We start from the raw sequence: 25,544 nt of genomic DNA, 5'->3' as shown, positions 1-25,544 counted from the left end.
TCAGGGAATGTTTTTCAAAACTGCAATTGCATATTCCAAAGGCAGTTTGTGATGACCATTTTTTATTATCTGCTTGTTTCTACATCTTTTTACTTATAGCTGTGATTATATTCCTGCAAAATAAAAAGTAGCTTGCTGCAAGTAGTCTCTGTTCTGGTTTTATAAAAAAAAACAAAACAAAAAACATGCAAGGATCCCAACATTATTTAATAGTAGTCATTAAACTTGGCAAATAAATCTCCAGTTTTTACTTGACTAGAAATATAGCAAAATCTCTAGTAAGTGTACAGGTTAGAAAAATGGCATTACATAGAATAACAGCACCCATATCCTCTGTGTGTGTATGTATATGGCCTGTGCCAAATGCTCCTCTAGTGTATTTCTGTACTTGCTAAATATACAAAACCCTCTGCACTTCCTTTCAAGTCGAGGCAATAAAGCCTGAAGTGCTGAATTTCCTCACCCATCATCGCACTGTGCCTGTTAACGTACAGCGTAAATCCATGTGAAAAAGCGGAGACTACGGTTCGCAGGTTCTCAATACTGGCACTCAATTGGCAGGACCTGTCATCTCTGTCTAGCCTGCACTTTGTGACCCTAACATTTTCTCTTCTTTCCCACCACAATTATTCGTCGCTGAAGAAAAAAGGTGCAGATTACCTGTGGGTCAGGCACAGGATATGAAGAACAAAGAGAGTTCTTGAAATCCACTTCATTCTGTCTGACAATTTGTGGATGAACAGTCAAGGAATTAAATCAGGCTGTGAAGGCTTTCAAAACACTCCTGGTTTAAACTTTAGACTATAAGGTCTTATAGTGTGAAAAAAAAAAATCACAACAAAAACCCAAAGCCCATCTTCTACTGTTAAAATAGCACATCAAAACAAACAAACCAAAAAGGCTATTAACCATATAAATAATTAGCTACTACTAAGAACTGAAATTATTTCATAAACTCATTTTCATAGACAATGACTTAGGAGTGCTCTCCTGCACCAAACACATAACCCTTTTAGAACACACAATGAATGCTATTCTTTTCTAGTAGAAAAAGTGATTAAAATCCTATTTTTCTTGGTCACATGAACAAGCACATTTGGATTAAATATGATACTCCTAAAGTAAACAGTGTTTGTTCCAAAATAAATACCGATCTTATTCTGCAACTTCTGTTTACTGAAGTAGCTACACTTAAAGCAAGGTTTACATTTTCATTTCAGCTGCACCTTGTAACTGGAAGAATCAAATTGAAAACAAAACATGACCTAGAGAAGTATCTATACAGTAACTGTAACATGACAGTTACATTCCCACAGCAAAAGAAAACTCTATTTTGCTAGTTCTCTTTATCTCATGAGTGTAATGAAGCAGATATTTCAAGAACTGATAGTGTCTCGGTATATATTATTTGATACACTGAATTATTTCTATTTAAGTGAAAGACCAAAATGTAAAATCATACTTCTAGCCAAGGGCCAGCAGAGCTCAGGACAGTCACAGTAAGTGCAGTCCTCCAAACCCCAGGGCTTTCTCACTTGCTTTACGGTGTAGATGTGTTGTCTGAGTTCCAGTTCAGAAAGACTCTCTGTCGTTCTGAATAAACTCATTACTCTCCCAGTTGTTCAGATAAGTTAAAGCTTAAAATTATTCTATTTCTGTAATGTATGATCTTACTCAGAGAAGCATTTTAGAGTGCCTCTCTAACAATCAGTTCCTGCTATGACTCTGACAAAATCATTTGTTACCCTATTTCTGTATATTTTTGCAAGAAGAGAGAAGGGAAGTGGAGGGTGTCAAAGAAAGAATTTTACCCATAGATAGAAATGGCTAAATGAGACTCAAGCTTATCTGTTTAAAGACTCCCTGTCACTACTGGAAAAGACAGTGTTAAGTTCAAAATGTCAAATTCGCTTTATTTTAAAAGTTCAGCACTTCACGTTGTAAATACCTTCTTTATGACCTGATTCATGTTATCTGTGGATGTATACTTTTGTAAAAAGAAAAAAATTCTATGACTAATAAAAACCAGTTAAAATAAAATATGAATGTGTTTAAACACATAACAAAAGCCATGAACCTGGTCAGCATGTCATGAATTATTCCCAAACATACTAACTTGAAATTATACTTTCAGGAACATATACATTGAAACTATGTACTAAAGGTTGTTCAAATATATTTAAATTGTAAACAATTTCAAAATTAAACTTATGAAAAGAAAGATTTTCCCATAAGAGCCTGAAAACAATGTCTAATAACTCAGGAAATGAGAGTGCTCTTGTGGTTCACATAGAAATTTTCACAAGAAGAGGTAAGCTCACTCTTTCAGTCACATGTGACCCATTTATTTAAACCTGCAGTGCCTCAGTGCTGTTGATCATCTTTCCTAAATGCATATATTTGAATGAAAGCTAAAATGCTTTGGGCTAGCAAGTCTCACATCCTTGTAATTATCCGCTAATGGGACAAAGACTGGGATTAAAATTCTCTCTGCTAACCTTGCCAGTACAGATAGCTAAACATTTTGCTCCTATGGGCAGCCTGAAGACTTTTGCACAATACTTTGCATTTTTTTTCCTCTCTTGCTTTCTCCCCTCAATGTTGTGGGGCAGATGTTGGACCCCTATGCTGCTGCTCTATGGCAGAAATAGGGAGGAGGTTGAGGCACTGCTGCCTTGCCCAGATGGAGAAGAGGATGACTACCTGCTAAGCCAGAGCTCTGGGAATGCCAGCTGGGCAGGCAAGAGCTTTTGTGCCACCTTACAGCCCTGAATTCAGAGAAAGGGAGAAGCAACAGGAAGGTAAATAAAGTTACAAAGTGATGCTATGACTTTGATAGGCTCCCGTGTATTTCAGCTGAGCTTTATGTGTCCAAAGACTACTCCATCTGGTTTTCTTGAGAAAGGACCTCATATAGGGTCTATTTTCAGTAGCACCTAGTAAGAAGGTGCTCACCACTGGACACATGAAAGGAAAGAAGTTATGTGGTTAAGAAATCACGTAAGCTTATAGGAATGATCTTCTCAAGTAAAATAAGAAGATATTTTTTATTTTTTGTAATTAACACTCATGCACCACAGCAGCACATTCCACAACAGCCAGGCATCATGCATTTTGGACCGGTGAAAGCTTTTAGCTGGGTTTTGCACACACCAGCAAAGCCACCATTCTGCCTATGAATAAAGACTTTGTTTTGCATTTCTGTTCATTTCCCTACAGCTACCTGTGTGGTGTAATTTAGTTCCTTGTTCATTAAGTGGAACTTCATGAGCTTTCTGCAAGTCACCCATGGTTGGAGTATCATATAGACAAGAAACTATTTCCAGCCATTCCCTCATATACATATCAGGGAAAATTCCTTACCATGATTTTTATTTCCTTTCTTTTCTTTCCTTCCTTCCTGCAGTGAAACTGAGCTGTTCTGGGACTGCTGCTGTGGAAAACTAAATGCAAATAAATGGGCTTTGTCTCTCAGTCTGAATGTGCTGTGATAACTGCTGCGATGCCTGCTGGAAGTGGGGACCACAATCATTGACAGGTTTACTAGAAATTGAACTCTCCTGCTCTTCATAGGACTTAAAGTACCTTATAAATCAGGTTTACATCTACAAATAAATGTAGTGCTGTAGAAAAAAAAAAAAAAAAAAAGGTTCTACTGAAGCTTTTTGAATAATCACATTCGGGTTTCCCAGAACTTCTTGTTGCTGAATGTGTACTATCAGAATCATGGGCTTACCTAGCCACAGTCCTGATCAGGAGCTTCTCAGTACAGGAGGAGGTGCACTGTATTTCAGCCAAATGAGAAAAGGTATTTTTTAATAGATATGCCTCTGTAGGGCCCTGGATGACTCTGCTCTGGGTGACCAGGGTTCATTCAGCTGTCATGGTATTTGGGGGTGAGAGGGAGATAATTTGGCCAGCTCTGTCTGTGAAGTTTCCCTCTCCCTGAAACCATCCCCTTTGTATTAATATCACACCAAGAACAAGGCTTATTCAACCACCTTTCTTGTAATTGCTTATTTTTTGAGTGTGATGGACCAGAAATCTATTTTCAGTATGTTCTACCATCCTTTCTACCTGTTTTTGTAATAAGTGACTACGGTTGTTTCTTATTCAACATCCAGCTAAACAACTAGGCAGTAAATGGCCAAAGGTATGCTAAGACTTTCCAGGATCCATCCTCCAATCACAGCCAAAACAGACTACCTCGGCCAAAATCAGATAGGTGCCTCAAGGGAAACAGCAATTTCTCGCAGCTGTAGAACCAGACTTAGTGGTTTGAACATGAACTTCTGTCCATTGTTCATTGCTAAATGAAAGTGATCTGGCAAAATCCATCTCTTTTTGAAAAGCTGGACTGTTATATTCCCATTTTTTGTATTACTAGCAATAAATACTCACATGACCAATAAGAATTATTACATTCAACACTCACCAAGAGCTGATTCTTCTTCCAGATGCATCTTTAATTATAATGTTATTTTGAAAACTATTTTCAAACAAAAATATATTTCTCTCATAGATTGTTTTTTTTAATATTGCTAATGAAGAAATTTAGTATGTTCAAGGATGCACATGCTATTTTTCTGATTTGAGAGAATGTGAGAGGTAATGTTCTTAAGAAATGTATTTTCTTTCGCATCATCCTAGTTCATATTTACTTTTGGGTCAGTAAATCCACCTGTTTACCTCAAGAGACATTAACCTCCACCTATCAACAGCACTGTTTCTCTATACTGGGTAAATATATCTTTATATCTCTCTTTTTTTTTTTTTTTTTTTTTTTTTTTTCCTGACATTGACACAGCTAGGTTGATTTTCTTCCCTGCTGGTACATCATCAGTGATCTCAGTATAACTATGGAAATTCGTACCATAATGTTACTCCAAGCTTTTGTAATGCTCTGAGACAGGTTTGCAAATGAAATGTTCTAAATAGAACTGGGGTAATTGTGCATGAGGGAAACAAAGAGCAGGAAGCACTCAGAGTTGCTGTGTTTACCTCTTAAACAGCAGCTACCTATTGCTCAAAAAAGAATCTCAACCAAATAGTAACAACCTGCCCCACCCTCCAACAATTTTCTTTATGAATGATGAAAGAATGAAAACCCATGAAGCTGCTATATGGTTTGGGAAGAACCATTAAATTCTGTGTAACTTTACTCAAATGGAACATATTACCAGTTGTAACAGCAGTGCTGCAGACTTAATCAAGGGTTTAATCTTCTGAATATTCTGAAGGCTTAGCACACACTGAATCTAAACACAGTAATTGTTAATACCAGCTAAGTTCATTAATGTATTAACGCATTCTCCATCACACTTTCCTTCTAGCAATATTATTTCAGAAGACAAAGTCAAAAAAATAGATGCAATACTAATAAAGGATAATAAAATTTATAAAATAACTATAACCAATTATTATTTTAAAGTAAAGCTAACTGAAGGAGAAATTTTTTTCTCCTTTCTCCCAGATTATTTTAATTCATACATACCAGTTTATTCTGTTAAGGAAAATGGTATAACTTTACAGTAATTTTATTGATTTCTGAAGAATTATTTCACACCCCTGCAACTGAAAGCCCAGACGTCTCACTTGCTTTATGGACAAGAGAAATGGGAGCTATCAAATGATACACACAATCACAAGTATCTTGTTTTGGAACAGCGGTATTTAGAGGAGCAAGACTGATTTACTGTTATTCTGATTTCTTCTTTTTCAATGAGTTACCCCATCATTTTGTAAACATAATTTGTCACCAACACCAGCCAGAGTTCTCTGTAACTACTTTTTGCCTTTCTTTCAGATCTGTTATCCCTGCTGAGAGAATCTACTAAAGAAGAATTTTTCATACTGACACCAACTGTAGTCTTGCTGTGAATAACCACATTCCCATAAAAATCATTCCATTTATTGCAAAGTTGTTGGCAGACCATAGGAATAATAGTCAACTCAGGAAACCTTTTATCCTGAAATCACATAGCTTAACCCTTTGCATGACCATATGAAATTTATACATAAAAACTCTATTACCACACTGCTGAGATAGTGCTTCAGTAAAAGCATATTTTTGTTGGCAAGTTTATAAAATTATTTTTTCATAGTACTTCTCTTTTTTAACTGAAAAGAAAATGAAAGAAAGACTGAAGTAGAATCAACCATGCAGTATTTGTTTGTTTGTTTGTTTTTTCTAACATACAATGCCATATTTAAAATTAAAGACTCATTCCCAGTACATTACATATTAGCATAGATGCTTGAGTGTGTTTTTGATTAGAATATAAAAATTTACACTCGTGAAACTTCTTACCCCTCTATTTTTCCTACCTTCCTATGATAAGGACAGATGTACGAGTTTACAATATAATGGAACCATTAGAAAAAAAAGCAAAACTATTTGTTTTATGATTTGTTGCTGAATATACTTCTGTTAGTCATTATATTTGCTTTGTTAAGCACCAACTAGTGGAGATTAGATTCAGGAAAGACATTAGTTTTGTTAGTCGGTCCTCTTGACAGTTCAGGAGTCAGAGGTTGCTTGTATTCAAATTTCTGTCCAAATTTGTTAAGGTGATGGAACAAAAAAAGTCAGTGTATGTTTTCACTGTCTTTTTTTTGTTCTGTTCGTCAACCATTATTTGTAGGTAATTGTGGCTTGATTTATTCTTTATGTGTTTGACCAAAGCCATAATAGCATTTTCAGACTTTAAAACACACTTTTAAGAAATATATACAGATTTTGTTCCAAGAAATGAACTGAAATATTTGAGTTGTATTTTTAAACATTTCAGTCAGAGAAAATTAGAAAGTCTCTTACTTGAGCTAGAACCACTGCTACAATTGGCTGTCCCCCTTGCCTACCAGTGTCAGGGAAGGAGTTATTCCCCTGTGTATCCATACTTTATATTCACAGTGCAAGTTACACAAATAAGCAGAAAAGGAGATCCTTCAACTGATTTAAATGATTTTCTGCAGTTCATAAAGGATCATTTGCTCAGAGCTGATCATTCTTGGGGCAATAATATTCCAGCTGAGCTCAGTACTCATGCCAGTGACCCACACTCTGCTGCCAGTGAACACACGAGAACTATCATCTCCTGACTGCACAGTGCTGCAGGTAACGTTCAGAAAGTGCCTGGACTGCCCTGTTCCGACTGGACAAGGATCTTGAGAAAAATCAAACAAATACTCCATTCCTTCAATACAGCATTGTTTCTTTTTTCAAGCTTTTCATTCACATGTTTTAAAACCCTCATTAAATCCTCATGCTTTACCAGCACACACTAAGCTCGCTTTAGTCCACTACAGAATCACCCAGCTTCTTGACCATATTTAAAGACAGATTTTAAAAATACAATTAAGAGCAGTCAAATTTTACTTTAAAACATAGAAAACTAAAAGTGATACTGCAATGAGTAAAGGGAATAATCCCCTCCCCCATTTCTTTAAAGTTTCATTAGACCATTGAACTGGATGAAATGCAGATAGAGGCCTTATTGTACCCACACTGAAACAGTAGAAATCTCCTGAGACCATGAAACTCAAACATTTTGGGAACCAACTCCAAGCACTCCTTTCGTGCTTTTAAAACAAAATGAATGAAAGACACTTCTTAATTTTTCTCACTGTAGCAACATTTTAATATAATTCCTACACACCCCTTCCCCCACCCCCCCAGACAAACAGATTTGTTTAAAATACATGGGTATGCATAGTTTCTTAAAATTTAAACTATAGTCATAGCACTCACAGGTAACCACAGAAGCACAAACTGCCTAATGGGTCTCAAGATACCAGACAACTTGTAAGTAACATTGTAAATCCATGCTAAAATTAAAACTCTGTTGAAGGGGTTGATAGAAACTACCTACCATGAATATTGCTAAGATGCTCATATGGTGTGGCTTCAAATCTTTGTATTTATGTAAGGATGGGCTAAAGTGCTCTCATCCTGCAAAATGGCATGTAAGGGTGACAGTTTTGCCTAGCTTTCCTAAAAGAAAAGGTGTATCACTTTCAGAGACTAATCCACTTAAAACACCAACTTGGCCAATGCAAATCTGAGGTTTTCAGTTTAAGATGGTACCCAAATCAATAGCAAGAGAATTTTTTTTAGAGGCAACTACCATGTTTTCTTAAGTTTATCGTCTGGGGTTTGCATTGGAAGAGTCCAGTGAGGACAAAAAAAATGTTTGCCTCAAAGTGGCAGAATCAGCACAAAATAACTGCATTACTTGCACAGAAAGGGTGGGCTGGGAAAGATAGTTGAGTGTAAATTAATGTTGATCTTAGCTGGAATAACTTGCACTCTTCAGCACTTGCAGCTGCACTGGGGACTTCACTGGCTGTATGAAATTTTACATATCTGTCAGCTTAATCAAAGACCAAAACACAAAATCTACTGCTCAGGAATTTGAATTTCTGAAACTTTTAAGATTTTTAGGTTATAAACTAACAATGGATTACTTAGAAAACTTATGAATGAATCATAACTACAGTACTGACATCTGCAGTAGTAGACAGGCTTTTTGTTCAGTGGTACTCATAATATTTAAAGAAAAAGTAAGAAGCATTTTGTTCACATCAGTTCTGTATTGTTAAAAATCAGAGAAGCCTTTCTATGCAAGAATAAATGGCAAGCAATACATTAATTAATAACAACATTAACGGCATTTACCATTAGTATCAACTATTTAGTCATTCATTTGGCATCACTGTTCTGGGATAATTTAAATCATAAAAAGGGCCTATTCAAATCTGAAATTACAGTTCTGGCACTAAAAAGAGGCCTTGAGGATGAATCACATCATTACCTGGTTTTGGATCTAACATGCTGAACCATCAAGCAATGTATCACAACTGTGCTTAGGGCATGATCTGCATTGGCAGAAAAGCTCTGTGGCACATAGCAGGGACTTTGTAACCCCGCAAAAGTAAAAAATCATTAAGGGCAGGTGGTTCTATGTGTCATCAATATAACGTAAGCCAGTGTTTTGAAATCTGCTAATGGACTGTCAGTAAAAGCATGAAAATATACTGAAAACTTCTCAGTCTGTTAAATTTCAGTGAGTTTTATTCCTCTTAATTTCCATCAAGCTTTAGGCAGGTTTTAGAACAATTATATTGTTTAATTATTGGTTATAAGACAATTTTCAAAGAGTCGTATCACATCATTCATTATACAGCAATTTTTGCTACCCTTCAGAGCCTGCTGCTGCAGCACAACATTAAGGTTTTTGTTGCAATTAAAGCTTCCATACCTGGAGTAGGTTTGTGATTCCAGTAACAGACCCTGTCTAAATACTGCTTTGAGGCAGATATTACAATGACTTCCAGGTACCTCACTGCTGCCCTTCAATATGCTCTCTTTTGTACTGGCCAATCCTTAAATCTGATATTTCAGGCTCTGCAGAATCTAGCCCTAATGGGCAGGTACAATTGCTACCATGAAAAGTAGGTCGGCATTTGGTATTTTATTTGCTGGGAATGGGACAAGAACCTTAATTCTGTTACTGAAAGGAACATTTTTTAATGTGCAGTTTGGGATAGTATGTAGACAAAACGTTATCTGATAGCAATTTTAGGGTGCCATCTAACTAAAGTGAGCCTACTGTCTATCACAAACCATTTTTCACTAGAATGTATGGCACTGATAAAGGGGATGCCATCCAGAGGGACCCTGACAGGCTTGAGGAGTATGCCAATGTGAACCTCATTAAATTCAATACAGTCAAGTACAAGGTACTGCACCTGGTTTGGGATAATCACCTGTATCAGTACAAAGTTGTGAACTGACTGAGAAGGACTTGGGCCTACTGGTGCATAAAAAATTGGACATGAGCTGGCAATGTATGCTTGCAGCCCTGAAGTCCAATCGTATCTTGGGCTGCCTCAAGAGCAGCGGGACAAGTAGGTCAAGGGAGGTGATTCTGCCCCTCTACTCTGCTCTGGTGAGACCCCACCTAGAGTCCTGCGTCCAGCTCTGGAGCTCTCAGTACAGGAAAGACATGGACCTTTGGAGACAGGCCAGAGGAGGCCACCAAGATGATCAGAGGGCTGGAACACCTCTCCTGTGAGGACAGGCTGAGAGAGTTAGGGTTGTTCAGCCAGGAGAAGAGAAGGCTCCTGAGACACCTTATTGCAGCCTTTCTGTACTTAAAAGGGGTCTATGTGAAAGATGGAGACAGACTTTTTAGAAGGGCCTGTTGCAACAGGAAAGACGTAATGGTTTTAAATTAAAACAGGGGAGATTTCAGCTAAATATAAGGAAGAAATTGTTTACAATTAGGGTGGTGAGACACTGAAACAGGTTTCCCAGAGAAGCTGTGGATGCTCCATCCCTGGAAGTGTTCAAAGTCAAGTTAGACAGAGCTTTGAGCAACCTGATATAGTAAAAGATGTCTCTGCCCATGGCCTTCAAAGGTCCCTTCCAACCCAAACCATCCTACAATTCCATGAAATGCTCTTTACTATAATTTCCATGTCAATGTATTTCTTCACAAAACATGCCTGTCTACTTCTTAGCTCATTTGTACTACAGCAAAATCCAGGCATTCCAAACAGAAGCCCTGGCACCAAACAGTAGACGTACATGGAGTTCACACTGGTTACTAGCTCAGAAATGCAGACACCTGAAACACTGTCATGATTAGTGTTAACAGGTGCCCTTCTGCTCTAAACGTTTGGCTGTTTTTTTTTAAACCTGTGGTTTTAAAAAATGGACTTTACTTGAAATGTATGAATAACTCAAACTGGAACAATTACAACTTAGAAAAATAATCCAAAATAATAATAAGAAAAAAAAAACAAGAGAAAACAAATTAAGAAATACAATGAAAAAATTGGAAGTTTTCTTGGATAAGTATTTGCAATGTTTTTTTGTCCCCCTCTCCTTTTTTTTTTTAAGTTTTTTGAATAGACACATTTTCTAATTGTGTCAGCAGAGACAGCATTTGTGCCAGGATTTTCCTCAGGACTAAGACATTAAAGAGACCAAACTGGAGCATTGTTAGAAAGCCAACTACAACTGTACACAATAACAACTACTACAAAACCTCTTGTGTTCCTTATGACAGAATTATCATCCTTGTATCTGTAGATATCATCCTTGTAACCATCATCATCCTTATCTGTAGATGAAGAGACTAAGGCATAGCGATCAGAAATTACAAAGTAGGGGCACCCACAAAAATGGACTTCATGTTATTTCATCTGCATAAAGATGTATGTAGAACACATGCACCAGACACGTGATCAGTACATAATGCCAGCAAAGGCTTCCCCTGTAAATGTTCAGAGCTTGGAGCATCACTTCAGACACAAAATGATCTTGATCTGATTTTTTCTATGCAGAGAAGTTAAGCGAGTTTTTCTCTCTAGTGATCATGTTTTCACAATCCTCCTTTGCCACTTCCTTGGTCTGCTTGGCTCTGTCTCTGCTGCTCCCCCAACTTCCATCACTGACCATGGACCGCCATGCAACTTAGTTAAGTTTACATCCAGGCAACATCATACCTATCACACCTGCCCAAAGCTGGCTGCACAACATTTCCACAAGGTATGAGAGAATAAACGATGGACTTCCACACTGCTAATAGTGGCGAGCCTGCTCTCCCAGCTTGCTCTGGATCTTGCTCAAAGCCTGCACTTAAGGGCTGGCATGCATCCAAGCAGTTCACTTGTTAGATTACTTGATTCTAGGACCAGATGTGCTAAATGCTTTCAGAAAGAAGAGCATTTTACCCTACAGTGGTCATGGTTCTTTGAGATGTGCAGTAACCTGCACACAACAAGTCTGCTGAAAGTTATTATTCAATAATGTGTATTATCATAATGCCCACGATCCTGAATTATGCTTCAGAGTGCTACTGTGCTAAAAGTTACCAGCCTAAGTCTGTGGCATATTAAAGTATCAAGGTCTGAGGGGAAATAGTTTCCCTTTCTCTTCAGATTAAAGAAACAGAACATATGGCTGTATTGCTTCAAAGGCATTCCTACAGGGCCCTGCGTGGTACGCTGGGGACATAGCTGTGTGCACGGTCACTGAAGGACCTGGGAGGAAAGTCACTTAGTCTCCTGTGGTGTTACTGAGACCTACAAAGGAGAAAATTCTCAAGCTGATGAAAAGAAGAATATATGTCCCTGTCATGAAGAAAAGGTCTCATTGAGGCCCAGAAGTGATTTATATGGTACATTTGCTTCCAGCAGCAGGGAGGCAGCCTGGTTTCACCTGCAAGAATTAAAGGCAAAGGCCAAACAGGGACTAACATTGCAGAAGCTTTGCTGTGTGATCAAGCTTTATGACTGCTGGTGCTGAGGTTTTGTTATTTTTTTCCTTAGGCCTGAGCTTTCACTGCAATCTCCCTGAAGCACCTCTTGGAGCAATTCCTTTAGTGCCTGGTGTTAGTACAGAAGGCATCACCATCTGCATTAGTGCCACTAGAGTCTGTATTGCAACATGGGCCTTAAAGGTCCTTTACATTTCTTTAGGGAATAGAAGTGCTTGCATACTCATGGGTGACAGATATTCCAGTCACATTGTAATAAAAGCTGCCCTTCAGAGAGCCTAGAGATTGCAAAAGAATACAAGGGAGAAGTAGTGTGGATAAATACAGATAGTGTAGTGACTGGGAGCTACAAACAAAGAGAGCAGGCCCATGCCCATAGTAAATTATGCAGGAAGTAATCCACAAAGGGTAGTTTTCCTAGAAAATACCTGGCAGTTAATTTCTCCCTATCAACTACTAGATTTGAGTAAATCCAAGCTAGCAGTTACAGATTTGTAGGAGTCCTGGAAGGATTTATTGCTATATGGGTGGAGGAAAGAGGTTTACAGGGCAAACAGAGTGTGAGAGTATAGGGACATAAATGCTGCTTATTCTTTGCTTTAAACTTTGAAAAGATGCAACTATGTAAGTCAGTATCTTGCTGCTTCATGAGAGCCAGCTATGTTCCCATATGCGTAAAGTGTAGGATTTGTAAAATGTTTCTGCATTAATGTTGCTTTATTTAACAGAGTGAAGAGGCAGAAGGGTCAGCAATGCAGACGGCTGCTCTCGTGCTGCTCCTCCAGGCACGAGAGAGAAGCAAAGTTGCTGCCTGGTAGCTGGGAGCAAAGCAAGAACTGAGGGGAAAAATTGAGCACCTTGGGGGAGAAATGAGCACCAGAGGTGGAAAAAAAAACCAAAACAATTGGAGCACCATGGCCACTGCCGGCCCAGGCCACTGTGCCAGCCAGTTGTGGTTACAGATGCAGCTGCAATTTATGGAAACCACAGACAGCTTTCCAGAGGGGTCCGTGCATAGCAATATGCTAATGCGATGCCACATAGATTCATTAATCTGTAGTAACATCATGCTTGTAATCATAAAGCCGTTATGCAACTCTTTTTGACACACAGTAGAGTCTATGGTCTAAATTTCCATCAGGAACACAGGTGGATATTAAATAAGAATCCAATGAGAAATTAATCAAGTCAGTATTTCTAACTGCTAGAATGTAACTTTTTTTTTTTTTCCCAAAGAACCAAAGTTACTGCTTTACAGCAATATCTGATAGCATCCCCTCGTCTTTTATTGTTAAGAGAAATACATCAACTAATGTAGCTGAAAAAATCCTACCATACTGCTATTCATTATAAATTACTCCCATAGATGTATCATCACTTCGCATACAGAGACTTCACAAACAGAAGTGAATTGTTAAGTGAGGAGTGTGCATTATATATCCTTCACTGGTAGCAGAAAAATGAATGCTAATCATCATTGCTGTGCTCATATGCATTACTGCACTTCTCTGAGGTGTTAAAATTATTTTTTTATAGTTTCATAATACATAGAACCTTATTTTGAACCCTCCCACAAAAGCCCACACCTAAAACTTGACATGAACAAACAGAAATAAAAAGCCTAAAAGGAAACAAAAAAACCCAAACCCCTACAAATTAATTAGATTTTAATTACTTCAGTAGAATTCAACATAGGTAAAAAAAAAAAAAAAAAAGTCTCTTCTTCATAAAAAGCTGTTAGGTAAGATTAAAAACGAAAAAGAAGTGGCTTCATAAGTGACTTTTTCAGCTTCAGAAAATATCTCTAAAGGAACAGATCTAACCAGATGCAACCATTGCAGAATAGACTTTGCAGAGCACTGAAGTGACTTTTTAAAATAAGGTGTTCATAATCTTTCACTACCAGCAATTATTCCTTTAACACATCTAGTTATAATGTGCACCTGATATGCCAAAGAAATGACTAAATTACTCTTCTAAGAAGGTCCATATAAATATGTAAATATATACAATCTTTAAAGATGCAGATAGGTGGATGCCATGTTTCAGTCCTATCATCAAGTTGCTAGTTTCCCTAAAAAACTGGAGAATATGTACTAAAATACCTAACATATGTAATTGCTCCATACATACCATTAAAATATTATACCTTATTTTGCTCATCACAACATAATCAGCATGTAAAATCACACATTCTTTTCTGATGAGATAACTCTGGTTCTCTTGAGAGCACTACATCAATATATTTATTCCCTCCTGTTCACAATTGAAATTCTACTACAGAGCAGAATATGAGATATTTAAATGACAATTTTCAATTTCCCTACCCCAGGACAGGGTGACTTCACCTCCACCAGCTGGTGGGGCAGGAAGGGTGGGACGCTCGATCAATTGACTGGGTCCTTAACAGGACCTTCAGTCAATTGACAGGGTTGTTAGCAGAGGAGGTGCCCAGAGTAGCTGCAAAGCTTCTGGACCATGTTGTAATACCCACAGCCAGATCTGACCAGACTATAAAATAGGGTTCCTGCCAAAAGGCCTCTGAGGAGTGGCCTTCTTGGAGCAGCAGGTCTGTGAACTAGAGCCCTGTCCTTAGACTGGGATGCTGTCTAAGGAGACTTCCCAGGATTGAGAGCTCCTCACCTCCTCATTTGGGTGAGTGGTTATTTACTAGATATATTCTTGACTGAGTCTTGCTTAACCCAGGCAAGTGATTATTTCTTGTGGGCACTCTGGAGTGAGAGGGCTCTGGTTTTGTTTCTTGTGAGTGTGTGCATGCACCCTGTGGATCCTCATTATTCTTATTTTACTATACCCCGTAACCTCCTCAACTGATATCCAAACCTGTATTTCGTGTTGTCAGAGTGCTAAATAATTGTATAAACTCTGTTTCTAGTTGGTTTATTGGCTCTACTTTTCTGGCTAGAATAAAGTCTGCTTTGGAACTTCTTGTCTGCCTAAAACTGACTTTGGGGTGCCTCCGTGGCATATCCCTTTAACATACTGTTTAGGAAAAGTTCTTTCAAGATCTAAATTATTTTCTTTTATATCAGTCTGGAATTAATTACTCCAAATAAATCTGTGCAAAGTCAAGGAAATAACACATATCCTACTTTTTCTCAAAGCAATAAACTAAGAACAAGTACAAACTGAGACTGTGGTAACTAATTGTAAATCTAAGTGCAACTGATTCATAAACAGAATACTGACTTCACAGATAGTGACACCTGGCTGAATTTTTTCATTGAGTTTGAAAAATACCTATTACAAATACCATTATTATTATTAATAATTAGATTATTCATTTACCTGGTTGTATCCTCTACTAAATTAGGATGGGTAAACTAGTTTGCAATTGACATGCATTAGCATTGATTCACTTTATACAGACTAAAAAACTGCTGAAGTTTAGAATTTAACCTAATAACATTAAATAAATCTGTAGGTTGAGCTTTGAAAAGCCAGTTAGTTCACACACAAATCAAGCAGTGCTTCAGAGATCACTGCTGCAAGTCTGCCTTTTGCATTCAAAATGTTTAATCAGTCTTCTTTATAAGAAGACAAAATACTTTCCCCATAACTTGAATGACAAGAGAGATGTTTTGATTAGATCTTTCTGGAACATGTTGGATGAAAAGACGATTTTTATTAAAAAACATCAACTTGTGGTATCTGGAAAAATGTGCATCACAGGCCAAAGTTATGACAGATGATTGCCTGCCCGTAAGCCCAGCATCTCTATATGCCAGGAAGGCTTCCCTCTGAGCCTGGGTGAGCTGGAGAGCATCAGTTTTCAGGTTCCCACTTTGGATTATGCTTAGACCCAGAGGCACATCAACACTGTGGGTTAGACACGTTCCAAATCCAGCTTTGCCTATCTTCATACTATTTCTGGGCAAGGATGCCCAAGATTTGCAGCTCACTGGCAATGTTGCCTACAAACTTCTTGATTCCTAACAGCCCAGATGCTTGTGCAGATGAATTGGAAAGCTCAGGCCTGAGCAGGGTCACCACTCGATCCTCCAGACTCAGTCCTTCATCAGCAAGAACAGATGCTTCAAGCCTGAGGCATAGCCAAACCAAATTGCCCACAGTTTTCATGGATGCCTGTCAAGCTGTAGGGCAGCCTGAACTTCCAAACCACCAAGCGAGGACTTTGAGTTTCTGAGATGGATGTGAGGCATCTGCCCTGAGGTCATAGACCCTGGGAACTAGGCAGGTCCTGCTAATAATGGTGATGCTCACAAGAACAACAACCTGCAGCTCCAGGAGGACACATTCCTTCAAAAACACCACGTGTCTACAACACGTTTCAAAAAAACCTGAAACTTCTGGTAAACCGAAAGCCTCAGTCTGTGGCCAGGCCAAGTCCTTATGTGCTGCTTCCCACAAAGTACAGGCTCTCTTATGCCCCCTCCCCGTGCACTTGTCTGAAGACTTCTCTGTGGGAATCCAGAAGCACAAACCCCCTTGTCCACACAATGAACATGCTCTTTGCTCCCTTGGACAGGGTGTAAGCTTTCAGATCAGAGCTCATCTTCCTTGCAAAAAAGGACTCAGACCTCATGTACATTAACACAACTTCTCGCTCCTAACTGCTTCTGTGCATGAAGAAGACATACTGGGGTATAGACACAGACTGTTACACTGGAGTTTGGAGATGTAAGATAAACTGGCTTGTTATGGAGGGATGCAAAGAACCAAGCTCATCCAGTGAGCTCTTCTGCTTTCACGAACCACCTGGATCAGTATTTTTTCATACTCAGCTTCAAAGTTCTTCAGTTAATAAACTGCTATGCTGTACTGTTAAGACTGTAACATGCCAGTCAGCAGAAGTTAATCTACTATCCCTAAGATGCAGTTGATTAACTTCCATTAAAGTCAGTGACACTGACAATCATGTACGAAGAAGTACCTACAACTCTAACAAGCATCTGGCTATGCACATCAAATGAAAACACAGTGAACTTTATTGAATATGCTGGTAAGATACAGTAGTACTTTCTCTTTCTGCTCAGGGTAAAATGAAATATAACCAGAAATCAGAAACAGATTTGGAAAATAACTAGCATTGTTATATTTTTCTACAAATCTGAAAAAATCAGACTTACACATGCAACTTGCTAATAGTGTTTCTCATATACAAAACAATAATATCTTTACATATAGTTACCTTAATGAAAGAAAACATTACTTTAAAATTTAAAGATAAAATCTATCTTATTGTAAGTATAAAAAAATAAATACTCCACGAAGGAATGGAAGAAAAAATAAAGCACATTTAAATAATTTCATTACATTCTAAGATGCCAAATCATCTGTGAGTGGTTTCTTTTTAGATGAAAAGAAATCAAAATATAGGACAGATGTTGGACAAACCACATTTGAGGTCTATTGCACACTGGCATTTTTCAAATGATTTTGGCTCATCTATTAAATAAGGTGTATTTTGCTTGATTTCGAAAAGGGAAACATCAGGAAATATTTAAAGGCCAATTGCTGCCAATTAACTTTGATCAGCAAAAGTTGCATTTGAATCTTTCAGATTCTTTTGCCTGTCTGGAATAACACACTATTCTAAAATTCAGCAAAACAACAACTTGATGATTAATGTGCGTTGGCAGCCCCACCACAAGCTTGCTTAACAGTTGGATTTTAAATAAACAGCTGTCTTCATTATGATGGGAAAGAAATCTGACTGTTTTCAAGTTTTTGTGTTATTAAAATATGATCAGAAATTGCTTTTTTTCCATTTTGAAATGAAACAACCAGGCCTTATGGTGACAGTCTCTTTCAGCAGTTCGGATAGTTTTAGAAAGATCTCACAAGCGTCGCCAAACCATCACCTACGTAGGCTGAAAAAGCCCTTGGCACATCGGCACCAGCTCCTACCCACACACCGCAGGGGAGAGGCAGCAAAACCCCAGCACATAACAAATCGTACCTGCCACCAGGGAAGGCAGGGGACCCCCAGTTAAAGGCCACCGAGATGGACAGTGTACACAACATTAACGATATCCCTCGGGTTTAAGGTCATACTCTGCCACAGTGGGATGTAAGTGAGAAATCTGTACCCAGCTTTTAACTGTTTATAGAAGCTGAAGTTTTAATGTTTAATGGCCTGTGCAGACTATTGAATTCTAATGTTTATAGGTGCTTTTGGTGTATCCACTTCTAAAGCTTGTCTACTGTGGTCATAAATACTAAGACCTGTGAGGACAAAACCCTACCATTTAAACTGTCGCAATGTTTGGATGCCAGTGCAGACATTTAGTGTAGATATTATTATATATCCTAATGACTAAATTATACAGATATTTTCTAAATGTTTTCATATTAAAACTGTGAAACAAAGAATAATTGTCAAACCATCTAATAACACATAAAAAGGGACAAATATTAAATCACCTCTATGTGTTTTAAAAGAATAAACACTTACTTCTAAATCATTGAAGAATAGATGCGTGTCCGCCAAATTGAAAATCATCTCTTCCATTCGGAGTCCAAGAGACACAGATGTGGGTGGATCCTTAAAGAAGAAATTGAGTATACCATCAATACCGTACCTAACATACATATCAGAATACAAACTGGAACAACTGCTTTTCAAGAGAGGTTATTGGATGGATTACTTGTAACTTGTAACTTGTTCAGTTTAACTTCAGCAACTCACTAATCCTATGCTGTAACACTTACCAGTAACACTAAAAAATATATGACCTTAACTCAACTGATATTATGATTCTGCAGCAGGATCTCTGTGGTCAACCCTGTGCATCCCTGGCACGGGCTCCCTGCCCACCCCCATGCACAAAGGACAAATCAATTTCACCTAAAACTTCTCCAGATTTTGCAACTGTTTACAAGTTTTATGATCAACCAGGGGTACGATAACACTATTGTCACTCAAAATAAACTCTCAGTGGTCACAAGTAAAAGGATTTGGTCCTGGGAATATCTAGTGACTTTAAAGCAAATCACCGTCAGTGTTTTATTTGCAAATGGCAATTATATTTAAAACCACTCCTTGATTCTCCACAAAACCAAGCTTTAATTACTCTTTCAGTTGGGCCCACCCATGCAGAGTGAACAAATCTATTGTTTGTTATTAATACATAACACACTTTAACTTCTCTACAGAAATTACCATAACAACTTATTCCTTACTGAGCTAATAAACTCAAAAAGCATGTTCAGCATTGTGGTTACCAAATGCATTACAGATGTTTGCCTTGTTTTGATTTTTTTTTGTGTTTTATGTATTCTCAATTTGAAAAATAGAAAAGAGAGCCCAATATATACACTTGATATAGAGTTTCTCATTTATAAAGCCAAGTATATCCAAGTGCACAGAAGCAGGAGTTTGAAAGAACATGTTATATTATCTCATGACACCCTCAATTAACAATTTTAGTTTGTTAGGAACTGCAGAAGTGACAACCCATATTTTACTTAAAATAAGTTAATATTCTAAACCTGATGACAACTCCAAGTTAAAAACCAAAAGATGCAGCCTGTAGTTTCTTTTTCCACTTCTCAATCAAATTAATAGGTGTTTCAACATGATCTCTGAACTTTCAAACATTTTTCTATAACTACTGGTTAAAAGGCAAAATCTGTCAGTAGTAAATATTTGGAAAAGAATGGGGATTTGGCAGCCTGTTTGCCTTCTGGAAATACCAAAACCCATGTAAAACTAACCAGAAAAATAATTATGGAAAGAAGCATTTAGAAACAAAGCTACAAAGAACCAACAAAACATTTATTCTTGAACTCACGTATCTTAAGAGTAAATAAGTATTCTTGCATTAAAAAAAAAAATGCCCTTATAAATGGGAAAGAAAAACTGCATCATGCTACTTTGCTGAACTTTTGCTCTTGAAAATAAGCTTTCTATTTAAACTGGCACCACCATAAAAAAAGAATATCTGGCTTCTTAATTCAAATGGAAAGACTTTAAAATATGAACAAAAGTATTCTGTGACTCTGTTTTAATACTGCTCTATTTGTAGACCTATGTCTTTCCTTTATTTTACTTTTGTAGGCATGTGAAGTGGAAAGCAGGTGATATTTTCTCTCCAGATAGGCCTGAGGCTACTTCTCCCTCCAACATTCCTGCTTATTTTTGTGCCCAGTTACCACCCCACCATCCTTCATAGCTCATTAGCCTTTAAAAAAAAAACACCAAACAAACAATGATTTTTGTTGTGCCTAAGCACTAACAGAAGTTACCCCAGAGAAGTCTCTGCTCTAGTTATTAAAAGGAGTTAGATGGACTAAGTGTCTAAGATGCAAATGAAGATCACTAGCTACATCTTAATTATCAACTATTATACTAACATAACAGTGTAGAACTGAGCCTCCATCCATAAACAGGAACATCATTTTGAAAAGCAGAATAAATGGACAGACAGAGCACGACATTGGTTAAGAACATATATGGCTAATTTTAAAGAAATGGCTCTGAATATATTTTTTAAGTGTCAATATACGCACAACTTAAATTAAAAATTTTTATTAAATTTTTAGTCACACTTCTGAGTCTGAACAAATGGCTTTTTGTAAAGCTTTCTGTGAACCATTTCACTCCAAGGTATTTTCACATGGCAGACAAAACAGAATAGGGATTTCTCTAAAGTAATATTAAAATAATGCCATTTACTAGGTTAATTTAATTAGGAGAAAAACAAATAAGAAAATCATTGGCACCTACTGAAAATGTCAGATTAAATACCATAAAAGCTAAGAGAAGAAACAAAACAGGTTACTCTTCAAAGAAACCTTAATTCCTTGATTATACACAATCTTTCTCTATAGCAAGTTCCACTTAGCATAAAAACTGTGTTAAGCCGCGGCTCTGGATACCCACATATTTAACAGAAGCAAAAGCCTTATCTGCATTAGGGTTTTAAATATCTGTGTAGTCACAATCTTGCAACGGCTCTAGTAAAAAGCACAAGAGCCTTGGTTTAAGGCACAGCAGTAGATTAAACTCTGATGTCAGACATTACAGTGGGGGATGAAAACTTGAAAAAAGAAAGGTCTAGAATAAGATTAAAAAAAAAATAAATCACATACCAAACCTTCTTTTGCAATTTTAAGCCACTAATTGCCAACTAATTATTGTGAGGCATCACACAATGAGGAGGAAAGCTAACAATCTGTTCTTGTTGATTGGGATTTGCAGGTTCAGTCGGAGTGTCTTTTCAGGTATGGCCAAAATCAGGTACAAATCTCTGAGGGAGGTACAGTTTAGCCGAAGAAAAGAAATACCAATGTCAAACCGCTTAAGCAGGCCTCTTGTTTTGAATACTGGTATTGGAGCCAAAACATTGTCTGTATGTCATTTCAAAATTCTACCCACTTGATTTCTTTGTTTTGTAGAGAAACAAGAAGCTGAAAAACAGGAAAGTTCACTTTGGGTACAAGGCTTATTTTCCACTTAAGCCTACAGGTCACAAATGAAGGGTTAAGTGAAACCAGGCTTTGTTTTTCTCAATCTCCAATATATATTAAACCACATTAAAATACCTTATAATTTAAAGGAAAATTCCTTTAAAGCCTCTGAATCTAAATGCTTTCACAAAGAATGGAAATGTACGTAAAGACCACAGTATTCTAGGGCCAATATTATGACGTATTTCCACCTGCTCTAAGATACTAAAAAAGGGCTCTAACTTTTTCCAAATTTCAAAACTTAATCAGTTGACATCCGTCTCAAAACATAAGTTTTTGTAGGTGTTAGAAGCCCCAAAATCAATTAAAGTAAGTGATAATTTTATATTAGTTCAACAAGTCTTTCTCTGTACATAAAAAAAAAATTCCAAAAGCAAATATAAATGTTTTGGTCTATTTTGTTCCTTTTTCTTCTCTTCTGGAAGCACAAATCATGTTCCTATACTAATTTCATACATTTCCATTAAATTCACAAAATTCAAATCACCCTTAAATAAAAATGTTGCAGTTTATACCATGGCTGTGCAAACTGAAAAACAAGGGTATAATTTTGTTCCACAAAGCCAAAGGACAAAAGCAGGGAGAAAGCAGAGCACAATAGCAGCAAAAGGAGAGCAGGTGATAAAAACAGATGAGAACGTAAGAATACACAGAAAAGGCTGGTACAAGCAAGAAGCTATGAGGAAGGAGGTAGAGAATATGCAAAAGAAAATCAATCTCTTCAGCATTAGAGCTGCTCATCATTCATAGTCACTCACCATGAAACTCACTCAGGCATTATGACAAGAGCTGAATGCCAAGTTGCCAAATCCCCTACCATTTAATTAGTATATTTTTGTTTGTTTGAAGATCCAGCTTTTGTGTTTTAATGATTATGTGAGCAGCTTAGATTTAATTTTTTAAAAGGGCATTTCTAGCCCTCACCACAGTGCAGAAACTTATGAGAACGTGATGTTAGATAGTTCAAAAAGGAGAATACAGGTAAAAAGAACAAAACTTCCCCTCAAAATTTTTTTTTTCCAGATTGATGTACGATGTGTATTTCTGATTTCAAAGGCCAGAAGTCAATAGGAAACACTCCTTAAAAAAATGTGCACCTTCCATTGCTGCAAATAAACCCTACAATTCTCATAAGACACATACGTGTATTAGCATGTTTGCTTTGAACATTTGACACTATCTTCCTCTTGTGCATGTGGAAATAGTGAACTGTTGTCTGAAGCTGTTAATAAGCCAAAAGAAATTGTGATATGAAAGAAACATTAAGAAAACAAAGCAAGAGTGGAACACCTTCATGACTGCATCTGAGAGCCAAGGGCAATGCACGTTGTTACCCATCACCAAAAAGATATAATATTTATCTACAGCACATAATACATTAATTCTTAGCATAAGCACTAATGCCACCATCCTTCTTAACATTAACAGTTGGCCATCATCCTGCAATGCAGAAGTATTCTGCTACGTGCCATGCAACCAGCGCCAGCTGGGTGAAAGCTTCATCTCACCTAAACAACCAACAGCGAGGAAGCTACAATCAGAAGCAACCCATCTCCTTGCAGCACACACATTTATATCTCTCTGCAGCTGAGTAACAGCCATTTACTCAGCCTCAAGCATCCAGCAAGAAAGGTGTTTATGTTCAGGCCCTAATTAATGAAACCACTATAGGGAACTATTAACAAATGGAAAAAATATGCTCGCACAAGTACGTCTATGGCAATGACTAATTAGGCTTTTCCAGACCTACTCTGCTGCCCAAAAGCAAGTGGGGAGATTTTGCTGGCACTGAGGCTTTTTGTGAGCACTGGGATTTGGTCTCCTCATTCTATACTCAACTGTCATAGGCTTGATGCTTTTGGAATGCCATGAGAAATGGAAAACAACTTTTGATAAATGTTTAATACTCTGATAATACTGTCTATATGTACCCAGACAATAATTATTGAACCATTTAAAGTTCTAGTGTCTTTTTGCTACCTAAATATGAACTAACAACAGTAGAAAACAAAGACTACTGAAATAATTTTCTTTTCTGACATGTAATGAAAAAGAAAGAATTATGTTCCTCAAATAGGTAAGCTGCTATTACAACAAATACTTCTGAAAATATACTGCACCTGAACAAGCAAGAAACATTGCAAAGCCGTACTGCTTTAGATTTTTATAATGCAATAATCTGCTAGGAGGAATTCAGGAGTTGTCCCAGCCATGGACTGAATCAGTGGTATAATAGCTTTTCCTTTCACTCAATTGGGTGTAGGGCAAAACCTTTTAGTGATGAATATAAGCTTTATGAGAAGATAGAGTGATTATATGAAGCCAGACAAAACTCTTTGGTTGCTCTTTATATGAAGAATTCTTTAAGGTTACCAAAACCCACATTCTAGTTATACCTCACATGAGGTGAATATGAAATGGCCAACAGACTTTAGAGCAAGCTGAGATATTAACTTTCAAATACAACCCCAGAAAAACAAAGTTTGATCTCACAAGGGCATTCCATTAATAAACTTTTTATTTTTACACTTAAGACGGTGTTTCTTTTCTGAGAATTACCAAGGCCTCTAGATATATTCATCAGTTCATTTATGATTTATAGACTGTGCACAATAGAAAGATTTGACTCATAAGCAGACTTCCAAAAACATCAGTCAATATGGAGGTTTTAAAAATGTTAGGGTAAAAAACTTTAGACTAATCTGTCTCTGTCCAAAAGTATTCTTCCTCTTGTCTTCTCAGTGGAGAGAACAGCCTACTGCTGATTACTCAAAATTAAAATGTTATTTTAGCGATCACTCCTGGAAGTTCTTCACTCTCTCCGGGGAGGTAAACCTCTGCAGATTTTGATTATATCAACAGGTTTCAGACGCTCTGTACCTACAAACCAAACCTCAAGTGGCCAAAGTATTATTCCAACACTATTTAATTATTTATTGAATATGAGAGTTGAGTTTGTGCAAAGAATGGACATGTGAAACAGCTTTACTCCTTTATTTTTTACGTCTTGAAACACCAGTACTGGTTTGCCCCTGGAGAATCAACTAATGTTATGGCCTGCCTTGTGTATCAACCATAAAGCAGCAAATATTACTGAAAATATCCATCAGTTTCTTGACACTTACCCTTCCGTATCTGTTAGCATAGGACCCTGTAAGCAAGGAATGGAAAATGATGATTGTCTCATCCAAATCCCAAATGAATACTCTCTGTAAAAAGAGAATCAAATCAATGTGTTCCTCTGTGAAGCTGATACTTGAAATGGAAAGTTAAAATTTGAATCAGTAAGCACACAAATGAGAAAATTGTATTGAAATGGTTATATATTAAAACCATAGTTTCCTTGTTCTTTATTTTCAGAACTAATAGTTTTTTTTTCCATAATAGGGTAATTCAATCTGTTAGCATTTTACTACAATTGCTATTATATCAAATTATTCCATTAGAATAAAATTATAGTTATTGTCAAATACACACAGAAAATGAGATTGTACAATGTATTATTTTGAAGCCAGATGTGAGATAGAAACTGAAATAAATGAACGAAAGCCTCGGAAAATTAAATCTTCTGGATTTGAATTCTGTATTTCTGCCAGTCTTACAAAACATAGTTCATATAACTGCTCTTAAAATGACCTCTAAATCCAAAATAAAGCAAATTGCTGAAAAGCACTTAAATGCCCTTAATCTGTGTTCATTTTTAATGGATTTTAGGCACCTGAAGAATGAAAATTATGAACATAGATGCTGCATGTGTAGGAAGTCATGGCATCAGTGAATCTTTTGCTTACAGCCAATGGA

At 37.2% G+C, this 25,544-nt stretch overlaps 1 protein-coding gene across 3 annotated transcripts in view; it reads right to left on the bottom strand.

The window, feature by feature from the left end:
• EYA1 (EYA transcriptional coactivator and phosphatase 1) overlaps positions 1-25,544 on the bottom strand; it is a gene marked incomplete at its 5' end in the record, with an annotated part of 156,975 nt that overhangs the window by 19,728 nt on the left and 111,703 nt on the right. For all 3 annotated transcript variants that reach the window (XM_082046794.1, XM_082046795.1, XM_082046796.1), the window contains 2 exons: positions 18,727-18,816; positions 24,869-24,952. In XM_082046794.1, coding sequence (XP_081902920.1) covers positions 18,727-18,816; positions 24,869-24,952 — 174 coding nt within the window. The remainder of the gene's footprint in view (positions 1-18,726; positions 18,817-24,868; positions 24,953-25,544) is intronic.

Source organism: Streptopelia decaocto (genome assembly GCF_964273445.1).
Source record: "Streptopelia decaocto genome assembly, chromosome: 2".
Taxonomy (NCBI): domain Eukaryota; kingdom Metazoa; phylum Chordata; class Aves; order Columbiformes; family Columbidae; genus Streptopelia; species Streptopelia decaocto.
The sequence above is the reverse complement of the archived record's forward strand: the minus strand, read 5'-3'. Positions and strand labels throughout refer to the sequence as shown.